General features: G+C 47.8%; 1 protein-coding gene across 2 annotated transcripts in view; it reads right to left on the minus strand.

The window, feature by feature from the left end:
* Nucleotides 1–5,895: 5,895 nt before the first annotated feature.
* Nucleotides 5,896–12,500, minus strand: part of lurap1 (leucine rich adaptor protein 1) — a 12,472-nt gene continuing 5,867 nt past the window's right edge. For both annotated transcript variants that reach the window (XM_012820167.3, XM_031574204.2), the window contains exon 2: nucleotides 5,896–8,297. In XM_012820167.3, coding sequence (XP_012675621.1) covers nucleotides 7,548–8,297 — 750 coding nt within the window. In that variant the 3' untranslated portion in view covers nucleotides 5,896–7,547. The remainder of the gene's footprint in view (nucleotides 8,298–12,500) is intronic.

Consider the following 12,500-nt stretch of genomic DNA (forward strand, 5'->3'; position numbering starts at 1 on the left):
ATCCATTATGATAGTTTAACAGAAACTGTTCTATTAGAGTACCGATTGAAGGAAACTGTTCTGTTAGAGTACCGACTGAAGGAAACTGTTCAACCCTTACAGAATGTGTGTGAGCCAATCAACCCTTACACGGAAAACCATGATGATGTAATCGCATGCCAGGCCAGAAATCCCTACACATAAAATGTATTCCCTTCATGGACAAGTTCCTAAATCCTCGTATGACTGCTAACATGGAACTAGCTCTTCAAAAACTAAGTTTTCCTGACAGATCTGAGAGTTGATCTGAACAAGTTGCAGTTATGTAAGGTGTAATGTCTGCCAAGTTGTCCTGATATCTCAAAATAACACTCAAGGCAGAGCCACACACACACACACACACACACACACTCCAGAAGTGTAAGGTAAATGAGAGGATGTGCTGACCTTGCTGTGGCATGAGAACATTTCCTCGGATTCCTTCACACACACACACACACACACACACACTCACACACACACACACACACACACACTTCTTCACAAACATCTTCACAAAAATGTTTTGGAGAAGCCTACAATAATTGGAGAATAACCACAAACGCCATAAAACTTCAGTGTGACTGCTTCCTTAATTTGATTACGGGCAATCCCATGTAAACAGGGTTTCTATGTGTCTGTGTGTGTGTGTGTGTGTGTGTGTGATACACAAGTGCACTACTCACAAGGAATATAGTTTCCCCATACAGTTGCATACAGATCTATGCCTGACCATCTCACCATCTACTTGAACACACACACACACACACACACGCACACACACACACATATGCACACACGCACACATGCATAGACTCGCGTTTATGTGCATGGCAGTAATGGGTACAGGGTTTTATAGGAAGCAGACTTGGTAGGAGATTCTGTCTTAATTTCCCTTTAATCCTCCAGAGGAACCACAGGTAGACATTCACTCCATCACAGATGTGCCTTATACACACATATTCACACAAACCCTATACACATGCATTCAAACAAACACACACATGCACTCACACCAACTCTCACTGATATTGCACAGGGACACACACACACACTGACTGTACACAAACTCAAAAACTGATAAACACACACAGATACACACACACACACAGAGACGTAGTTGCAGGCCACTGGGCAGGCTTTTGTCAGCTTAGCAGCATGAGTAGCGGGGGGCAGTAGCTAAGGCGCTTCGTCTCAGTGGGGGTAATCCCGCTGAAACATGATTTATGACAGATCAGACAGATCAGACAGAGAGGTGACGGCCTCTTCTGCAGCCACGAGTCCAGTGTCTGATGCTCCTCTGAACCTGGCACTGGGATGAGGCTGTCTGTGAGGAGGATTACACTCATCTCACACACTCATCTCACACAGTCATCTCACACACACATCTAACACACACATCTCACGCTCCGCATCAGAGGCATCCAGCTGCAGATTTAAGGTGTTGAGGGCAATCCCTGCTTTATCGCATTAGGAGATAAACAATAACATTAGGGGTTAAACAACAACAACAACAACAACAACAGCAGCAGTGCATGATGGTATTGGTCCTTTGTTGCAGTAGGGGTTAAACAATAACAACAACAGCAGCAATGCATGATGGTATTGGTCCTTTGTTGCAGTACAAGATAAACAATAACAACATCAGCAGCAATGCATGATGGTATTGGTCCTTTGTTGCAGTACAAGATAAACAATAACAACAAAAGCAATGCATGATGGTATTGGGTCCTTAGTTGCCGTAGGAGATAAACAATAACAACAACAACAGCAATGCATGATGGTATTGATCCTTAGTTGCCGTGGGAGATCTGTTATGTCCATAAACACTTGAGTGGTACTCTGAGAGCAAAGCCAAACCGACCTGCACAAACAGCCCAAGAGGTCAGCCATTTCATAGCCTTTACAATCAACAGTCAGCCATAAAGTGGATCTCAAAGTGTTTTTTTTGGTTCTGACAAAATTCCTGTCCCCAGTAAACAAATCCAAACCCCAGGAGGGGCTAGAAACCCCAACCTCCCTTCATTCCTCTGAGGAAAAATGGTGATGTCAAATAGCTTGAAGAGTTGTGGGGTTCTCTGGGTCACGCACACACACACACACACACACACACACACACACACACACATACACACACACACACACACACACACACACAAACAAACAAACACACTCACACGCATACAGCCTCTCTTTCTCACAGACAAAAAAAAACCACACACACACATTCTGTCTCTCTCTCTCACACACACACTTTGAGTAGCTACGGGGGAGTGGGTGTAGTGACACAAGCGCAGAGACAGACTGACTGATTCTGTCCGAGTTCTGAGCAGCTCTGCAGTGGTTCTGAGCGTCTGTCGGAGTTCTGGGTCCCCTTTCTGTTGATCTTGTTATTTTCTCCTCGGCTTTTTTTTTTCTTTTTTAAAAACTATGAAAAAGCTGCTGTTTATCTCTGGAAAATAAACACTTTCAAGAAAGAGGAGGAAGACAAAGAGCAACATTTAAAGTAGCTTTAATCAGACTCAGAAGCATACGGTGGTTCTACAGATGTTAAATGATTCATTTCTCTGGAACAAAGACGTCTGAAAGGAAAGGAAAAAAAAGAAGAAAATCTACCCAGTGAACAAAAAGATTCCCATTCGAATAATAATAAAAAATCCCTCTGGTGTTCCAGAGCAGGTTGGCCAGAATTTCAGACACACACACACAAGCTCGTTCACACACACCAACACCAACAGCCTGGACGAGACAATGAGACTGAAGCCAGTCTTCTGTCCTAAATCTTCTGCATGTTATAGAGGGATGTCTGGACCTCATAACCATGGTGTTTGTGACTGATTGTTGTGTCACTCCTGACTGTTGATGTCTGCCTGGATGCAGCACCCAGGGCCTCATGCAGTAGATGATGGAGGATGGAGCAAGGTCATGGTGAGGTCATGGTGATGATGAGAGGAAACCCCACATTTAGAATAGACCACTGGGCCACAATGCTCACGAACAGATACAAATATACAAATCATGTGAATAAAACCAATGACAACACCATAGTGTCATATTGTAATCTGACTTTTTTCTATTATGTCATGTCTTTCATGTATGTTTGTAGAAAAAAAAAACATGTTTTCTGAAGGGGCCTTCTACTCCAGACACTACAGTCAGTACACCCCTCACCCCTGTCATAAGAGTGTAGATACACCACTCGCCTGTAAGAGTGAACCGGCGCTCCCCAGCCATCATCACTGCTAACATTACAGCTCTGAGCCTAACAGGAAACCCAGAGCGGAGGCTCAGTCATCTCACACACACACACACACACACACACACACACACACACACACACACACACACGCACACACACACACACACACACGCACAAATGCCACATACTGGGCAAAAGCGTGCACACAGCTGACTCACACACACCCACACACACACACACACACACGCACACACACACACACACAGCTGACACACCACCCCTTCCCTCACAGCCAAGGCAACACAATTAGCCAATTGATCACCCCTCAGCAATCCACTCAGCACCCCCAACATCCGTCTCCACTTCACAGTCGCCCATCTCCCAATAATGCCCCACCACTCTCACTCCATCAGTCCCTTAGGCCTCTTACTGTGTGTGAGAGAGAGAGAGGTGAGAGAGAGGGAGGGAGGGAGAGAGAGGGAGAGAGAGAGAGAGAGAGAGAGAGAGAGAGAGGGCTGCTCTAGACCACATCACTGGGCTCTAGGGGGCAGGATGGAGCAGGACTTCTCCCCAATAGTTTTATCCTCCAATAAATAATTTCATTAGATATTTTTTTCCTTCAATGTATTTCTATAAAATAAATATCTGTATGAAAAAGAGTGGGTTGCTATGGCAACTGATTGGTCATGAGTGACGAGTTCACCCTGGTTGCCTAGCATTAAGGACCGGAGGAGTGTGCCAAAAGCCCAAACCACACATGATGGATATTAAAGCAAGCTTGGGCCGTTACACTTCACTGTCAATACCACAGTATATTTTACAGATGAGCCCACAATCAAGACCTTTATTTGCACGATAAAACATGGCCTCAAAGCAATCATATGTTAACCAAATGAGAATACATCCTTTCAGAAGTACTATAATATACAAATATAATATACAATCTTTAGGTTGTGAAATATATCCTCATAATCTTTACAAAAACATGTAGCGTTCAGCTGAATCGGACATGGGGGAATGTTCCGCAGGCTTAAAACTCAACCCTCTCGGTGTGGGTGTGTGTGTGTGTGGGTGTTCTGTGGGGTAGCAGATTACCGACCCTTAGGGGAAAAGGTTTCTACTCTTTCGCACTTGGGGGTTCTGTTCCCTGCCAAAATGGTCAACTGGCAAGTGCAAAACAAAAAAAGCGAAAAGGTAAAAGAAAAGCGGCATATTAGGTTGCATCTCACACCAAATTATGATGTGTGTTCTTTTTTTAAAGGCCTGTCAGAAAACCGTGCCATTATTTCATTCTCTCTCTACCCAGCGGGGGGGGGGGGGGGGGGGGGGGGGGGGGGGGGGCTCGGAAGATTCTGAGGTGTCAGTAGAGCAGAAAAGCGCGTTGATTGGACCAGAACTGAACTCCCAAGGCCTGCCAGGCCACTGGGCCTCTGAGCCCTCAGGCTCCTGGTGTGGGTTTGGCATAAATATGTCGACGGGCCCAGGTATACTTATAAAAATGAAAAAAGTCAATGGTGAACTGATCAACATAGGCTCATGTCGCGGACCCCCTGCAATGCCGTCGCGGACCACCAGGGGGCCACGGACCCCTGGTTGAAAATCCCTGCCTTAAAGAGCAAAACTGCTGAGTTACACAGGAGCTCTTCGCCTTAAAGAGCAAAACTGCTGAGTTACACAGGAGCTCTTCTAAGGTTAGGGTTAGCCTCTTCGCTAAAGGTGCTAACGCTAGCCAGCAGGCAGGGCTCCTATGATTGCTAGAATAAAACTGTTAGGGTTAGCTGTTAGCTAACAATGCTAGGGTTAGAGTTAGCTAACAATTATGTTGTTGTTAGCTGTTTGCTAACCATGCTAATGCTAGCTGTCAAGCAGGCAGGGCTCTCATTTCTTAAAAGAACAAAACCAGATCTGTTAGCCTCTATCCGAGTGGAATTAGCCTGAGCTAAAAGCCAGAATCAGAGGCCTGGACACTAAGCCATGAAGAAATGCCTGTGGTTGGATCACCAGCTTGTCTTATCCTGCATGAGTTCAGATGTAACACTGCTCCGAACTCCATATATCTCAATGAATACTGTGTGTTTGCTAGACTTCCTAGATGTGTTAGTAGTAGTGCAATGCACTCTCTCAGTGCGTGTAGCCTACAGCATGTTTTAGTCCTGCGTTTTGCTGCAAGGTGCACTTTCAAAACCATCAAATAGGAGGCATCCATCAGAGATGACAGGTAGACTCAAGAGGTTTGTTGCATGTACACCATTTGGAGATATGTGTGTGTGTGTGTGTGTGTGTGTGTGTGTGTGTGTGTGTGTGTGTGTGTGTGTGTGCGTTAGTGTGTGCGTTAGCGTGTGTGTGTGTGTGTGTGTGTGTGTATGTGCATAGAGTGGGAGGCCGTCTTTAATATCCTGCCTGTTGTTCTGTAGCTTACTGGAATGAACAGCTGTGCTCAGCAAGTCTCCTGCAAACCCACACACACACACACTCCTTTCGGTAGCCATAGAAACGTTCTCCGCTATGATTAACTTTTAGTGTGGGTGTGTGGGACAGAGAAAGACAGAAGGGGGAGTGGGAGGGAGGGAGAAAGAGAAAGAGGGACAGAGAGAGATAGAGAGAGGGAGGGAGGCAGAGAGAGAAAGAGGGAGAGCGAGAGATACAGATAGAGTGAGGCAGGGAGGCAGAGAGAGAAAGAGGGAGAGAGGGAAAGGGAGGGAGAGAATAAGAGGGGGATGGATGGTAAACTGGAGAAAGAGGGAGTGGTGCAGGAGTTCTGCTCATTCTTGCATGTTTGTATTGTCCTGACAGGGCGCTAAGCACTCCCCCCCCCCAGGTGACTCTCCTGGAGCTGTCCACTGCAAGGACTCTGGCAGAGGCAGAGGCCTGTTTAGTGTGCCCTATAAACAGCATCAGTATCAGAGACCTAGGCCTGTTTAGTGTGCCCTATAAACAGCATCAGTATCAGAGACCGAGACCGAGGCAGAGGCCTGTTTTGGGATAAACTCAGTAATAATCATGTCATAAAAGATAAGTGTATTTTAATGCCTAGCGTATTTCATTGCAGAAGATAAGCGTATTTTGAAAGTTGATTTTATACCCGCTAATCCCACCCCAGCCCCACGGGATTAAAGCGCATCGCTGGGGGTACAGATGTTGTTATTGTTGTGTTCATTTCTATCTTAACTGGCCAGTCACAGTGGTTATGAAACATTGTCACTGTCACTAGTATAACAGCTCAGTTTGAGCAGACAATCATGCAGTTCTTTAACACTCTCTATGTTTGGACACCACACACACACACACACACACACACACACACACACACACACACCTGATTCACAACACAGGTATTGCCATCGATTGATTATACATATTTGTTAAGTAGGCATTAATACGAACATGAGTTGCCACACATACTGTAAGTGCATAATCATAAGTAGATTCCACTGAGAGCAAGATAGTGCCACAGACTCTCTAGGCTGGCAAAAACGAGGGGTGAAACCTGTCACACACGCACACACACACACGCATACACTGACTGAGGTTAGGACGGAGACAGGAAGCAGCTGATCTGTTTAAACATGAGGCTGCTGCTCGAAAGGTCTGATTCAACACAAGTTCAACCCTTCTAGAAACTGTTTGACAACTATTTTTAGCCGTCATTTTGAACATAAGGGATTGTTTAAGCAAAAGGCTTTGGTCCACTCTCTAACCATGTGACTTACTAAGTGACCGACCCAAAGGCTTCTATAGTAAGTGGCCCACACAGACACCTCCGCAGTACAAGATCTCCACAGACCTACTGCAAGAGATCTACACAGACCTACTGCAAGAGATCTACCCAGACCTACTGCAAGAGATCTCCACAGACCTACTGCAAGAGATCTCCACAGAGGCCTCTGTGTATGTGTGTGTGTGTGTGTGTGTGTGTGTGTGTGTGTGTGTGTGTGTGTGTGTGTGTGTGTGTGTGTGTGTGTGTGTGTGCAACTAGTTAAGAGATTTCTGATTAAACAGAGGAAATAGACAATGCATAGTATCAGGACTTCATTCATATATTTTAACTCATCACTGACATCACTGACATCACGGAGGCTGACATCACAGAGGATGACATCACGGAGGCTGTGCCGTGTTGGCACTGACGTTATTTCAGATATGAGCACCACATTCTGCTAAACGAGACAAACATGCAGGCACACACATGTAGACTCTGTAAACACAACAAGCCACCATCCTGCATGTTCACCTCCACACCCTCACAACACGTCCTCAGCAGGTCACCCCTGCCAGTCTGGTTTGACCTTTCACCTCAAAGACCATCAGGAGGTGTCGCCGGGGCAGCAGGTCACAGGAAGGTGACATCGTCCTGAGACTGCACCCAGCGCCAGTGGGCGTCGTACTCCAGGTGCATCCTGCCGTTGTGCTTGCAGCCGTCCAGCTCCACTTTGCCGTTTTGGTAGGGCTTGACCTTGGGGCTCTGGGTCTTCCCCAGCTTCTCCGCCAGGCAGGCCCGTGCAGACTCACACCCCCCCTCCGGGCGGAGCACCTTGTCCAGGACACCGTTGGTCTTGGGGGACAGCGTGCGGCTCTGGGCCAGCTTATCCTTGGCGGCGGCGGTGCCGGTGCCGGCGTCAGTGTTCCTGGTCCAGACCTCCTCTTTAGGAGCCTCCTGCTGCTTCACCACAGGAGAGCCGCCCCCTGAGCTCAGAGCGCCTCCCACCCCCCCAACGCCCCCGCCAGTCCGCGTTGGGGGGGCCGTAGCCGTCTCAGTGGCGCTCAGGGGGGTGGAGCAGAGCACGGACTCAGAGCTGGAGGGGCAGCCGTACTCGTCCATGTCGTCGGCCAGCGTGTCCAGGTAGCTGCCGATGGAGATGTTGTCGAGGCGGTCATGCGGGTCGTGTAGGCTGCCCCAGCTGCCGCGCCAGGAGCTGGGCGCCTCGGGGCCGTCCGCCAGGCTGTACTGGCTGCTGGTCAGGCTGCTGCAGCGACTGGTCAGGGTGCTGCGCTCCTCCAGGAGCCACTTCACCGCCTCGATGCCCTCGTGCACCGCCAGCAGCTGCTGCAGGATACACACATCCACTGAGCGCAGGTGAGCCTGCAGGGGGAGAGGGAGAGGGGGAGAGGAGAGGAAGAGGGAGAGAGGGAGGAAGAGGAAGTGGGAGGGGGGAGAGGAGGTAAGAAGGTAAAAAAGACAGGTGGAAAGTGAGAAAGGTGGCAGAGAAGAGGGGAAAAGAAGAGGGATGTATATTCAGAGATAATGGAGAGATGGACAGGAGAGGGAAAGGGAGGGAAAAAAAAGAAAACAATAGATATTATTACTTCAGCAGAAACATGAGTGTGCAAAGTATCAACAGAAACCCCTATACGTATGACTTGGCATCAGTCTCCACCATGAAGACAAAAGCTAGAGGAAGAACGCCAGAAAGAACCGTGCCACGGGTCACTTAACACATTCCATCACGTTCCAGAGGATAAAATGTGATGAAAATAAATGGCGCATACACCGGACAGCACTAACAGCGTTCTTCAGAGACAGACCCTCCCGTCTGTCTGTCTGTCTGTCTGTCTGTCTGTCAGGCTGCTGCATTAGTAGATGCAGCAGAGAGAAGCACACAGCTCAGAGAATAGCAGCAACACACACCTCAGCTGTGAAATGTTAACCACAAATTGAGATGTTTTATCCTAGCTGTGATATGCTAACCACAGAGTTAGATGTTTTATCCTAGCTGTGATATGCTAACAACAGAGTGAGATGTTTTATCCTGGCTGTGATATGCTAACCACAGAGTGAGATGTTTTAGCCTAGCTGTGAGATGCTAATTGAGCACTTGGGAGCAGTAAAATACTCAAGGTCCTGCTTGTAACCCATGTCATTTTCAGGATGGATGTCATGACACCTTCACCCACACCACCTTCTCCTACGACCCCTAAAGGTCACATCAATAAAGTGCTGTAAGGGAGCTATTGATTCACCCACAGCCCCCACAGGCCCCACAGCCACCACCAGACCCTCAGGCCCACAGCCCCCACCAGACCCCCAGGCCCACAGGCCCACAGCCCCCAGCCCCCAGGCCCTGAGGAAGCGAGAGTGGCTCAGAGCCCTGGGGAATTTGGCGGCACAGCGGTGAACAACCTGCAGCGCATCAGCAACTCAGGGAAAGACACTGCATCACACAGAGGTTACAGAGGTCACAGGTGGAAGCTGACCCTGCTCGAGAGGGTCCTCCACATCTGATCAGTGAAGATGAGTGATGACCTGTGATAACCTGCGTGCTGTGTAGGAGACGGAGCAGAGACAGGTAGAGCTGCAGCTCCACCACTGACCCACCATAAACAACCTGAGAGTCACTATTCACCTAAAGCCTACACACGCAAGCACGCCCACACACACACACACACACTACACACACAATCTTCCATAGAGCTACAGCACTCGGACATCCTCTCTGACCTAACAGGCCTCCACTCTAAAATCCCACAAACACCTGAGATATCCTGTCCGCCAAACACAACTCCCACCTCAATCATGAAATTCCACAGAGACCTGAGATCCCCTCTTCAGCTGACCCCCAGTAAACCAGTAAAACAGTATGTTCTTTTTCCATGATCTCAACATCAAAATACAGTGATCAGGCACACTAGTATTTCACTGTTTGCGTAACCGGGTCCATGCAGTCAGGCAAACCTGATATCAACAGTAATACCCCTTGATCCATCCAAATCCGGTTGGATCAAACTAAGTCCAGGGCCAGGTTATTTTCAAACCAAATATCAGAAAAACATCCCACAACATTACACACACAAAATACCAAGAATACCATTTCTTGTGGCCTGCAATGCCCCTTGCCTATCATCATGCCATACTATCTACATGCCACACTACCCTCATGCCACTCTATCCTCATGACATACTATCTACATGCCCCATACTATCCTCATGAAACAGGGCTCCACCATCAGCCACAACACCCAAAACACCACATCACCGACCTCCTCAGCCACAACACTCAAAACAACACATCACCAACCTCATCAGTTACTACACAGAAAACACGCATCACTGACGGATGCGGTTGCTCAGGGTTACGGGAGCAGGATAAACAGAGAGAGCATGAACTGGTAAGGAGAGAGAGAGCACATGGCAACACAGCTGAAGCAGAAGAGAGAGAGAGGGAGAGAGAGAGAGGGAACACATGGCAACACAGCTGAAGCAGAAGAGAGAGAAAGAGAGAGAGAGAGAGACTCAGAAAGAGAGTAAGGCAGAGTCATAAATATATTGACAGAGAGAGGAAGAGGGATAGAGAGAGACAGATAAAGGAAGAGGATGTAGAAAGAGATGTATGAAAGTTCAGCCAGCACCATTCTCTCGCTCTTTTTTGTCTTCTGGGTATGTGTGTGTGTGTGTGTGTGTGTGTGTGTGTGTGTGATGGGGAGCCAGAAAGGAAAACAAGCAAACAAACAACTGAAAGAGAGAGAGAGAGAGAGACAGAGACAGAGAGAGCTCAGAGGAGAGGTGATAGCAGGTGATTTACTGCTGCAGGTGATTTATTGCTGCTGGTGTTCAGGGCAGACACACACTACAGGCCATCTCATGAGAACACAACAGCACCAACACTCACCACAACATGGCATAGAGAGGGAGAGAGAGAGAGAAAGAGAGTGGGAGAGAGAGGGACAGAGAGAGAGAGAGAGAGAGAGACAGAGAGAGAGAGAGAGAGAAGAAGAACAATGAGTGAGATTTTGCCATAAATCCCAAATATATTCAACATGCATTCTTTATGTAAACCTAGCCTACGTTGTTCATAGATTTGTCAAATCGAAAGCTGAAGGCAAATTAATGGACAAATTGCAGCTCTTCACAATGACACGTACGGTAGGGTTAAACTTCACAATGACCACGTATGGTAGGGTTAAACTTCACAATGACCACGTACGGTAGGGTTAAACTTCACAATGACCACGTACGGTAGGGTTAAACTTCAACTAGGGTTAAATTACCCTGCATTTACCTCCATATTTGGCATAACTTAAAAGAAATGTTTTCTTATCTATGCATCATTAAAACATACAGCAGGGAGGTTGACTGATGCGCTGTGATCAAGCAAAAAAAATCAGAAGGAGGTAGTGAGGGATGCATGATAGAGATAACAGGAGGGAGAGAGAGAGAGGGGTTATTGATGGAGAGAGAGAGAGAGGGAGAGAAATGGGCCTGAGGGAGGGGGAGAGAGATGGAGTGAGTGGGGGGGAGAAGGAGGGAGAGAGATGAAAGCAACTGACAGATGAGAGGAAGCTGAAATATATAGTGGGATAAAGCAGATAGTTGAGCAATGGTAAAACTGAGAGGGAGGGAGTGTGTGTGTGTGTGTGAGAGAGATAGAGAGAGAGTGAGAGAGAGAGAGAGAGAGCGAGAGAGAGGGAAGGAGAGTATGTGAGAGAGAGAGAGAGGGGGGGAGTATGTGTGTGTGTGAGAGAGAGAGAGAGAGAGAGAGAGAGAGAGAGAGAGAGAGAGAGAGATGAGGGTTTGTGAGGGGTTTGGCAGCAGTAAAAATCAGTCCTTGGGTATCAACTGATTTGTGCACGTTGGTGTGGATGTGTGTGTGATTATTTGAGTGTGTGCACCTTGGTGTGGATGTGTGTGTGATTATCTGAGTGTGTGTGAGTGTGTGCATGTTGGTGTGGATGTGTGTGTGATTAATTCAATTCAATTCAATGAAGCTTTATTAGCATGAATGTTTTTGAACACTATTGCCAAAGCTGATTCAACACATACATATTACATACACATAGTGTGTGTGTGTGTGAGTGTGTGCATGTTGGTGTGGATGTATGTGTGATTATTTGAGTGTGTGTGTTTGCTTTGTTGGTGTGATGCTGAGGTTTAGGTTACAATGGGTTTTGGGCTGGTGTGTGTACATACAGTGTGTGTGTGTGTGTGTGTGTGTGTGTGTGTGTGTGTGTGTGTGTGTGTGTGTGTGTGTGTGTGTGTGTGTGTGTGTGTGTGTGTGGTGTGTGCGTGCGTGCGTGCGTGCGTGCGTGCGTGCGTGCGTGCGTGCGTGCGTGCGTGCGTGCGTGCGTGCGTGCGTGCGTGCGTGCGTGCGTGCGTGCGTGCGTGCGTGCGTGCGTGCGTGCGTGCGTGCGTGCGTGCGTGCGTGCGTGCGTGCGTGCGTGCGTGCGTGCGTGCGTGCGTGTGTGTGTGACTGGAGCATTGCCATGGGGACAGACTAATACAAATACAAACAGATTGCTGCTGATTCTGATACAGTTATTGCCCTGATCTTTCAGGAGAATACTGACTGTC

This window comes from Clupea harengus, chromosome 10, assembly GCF_900700415.2.
Source record: "Clupea harengus chromosome 10, Ch_v2.0.2, whole genome shotgun sequence".
Lineage (NCBI taxonomy): Eukaryota > Metazoa > Chordata > Actinopteri > Clupeiformes > Clupeidae > Clupea > Clupea harengus.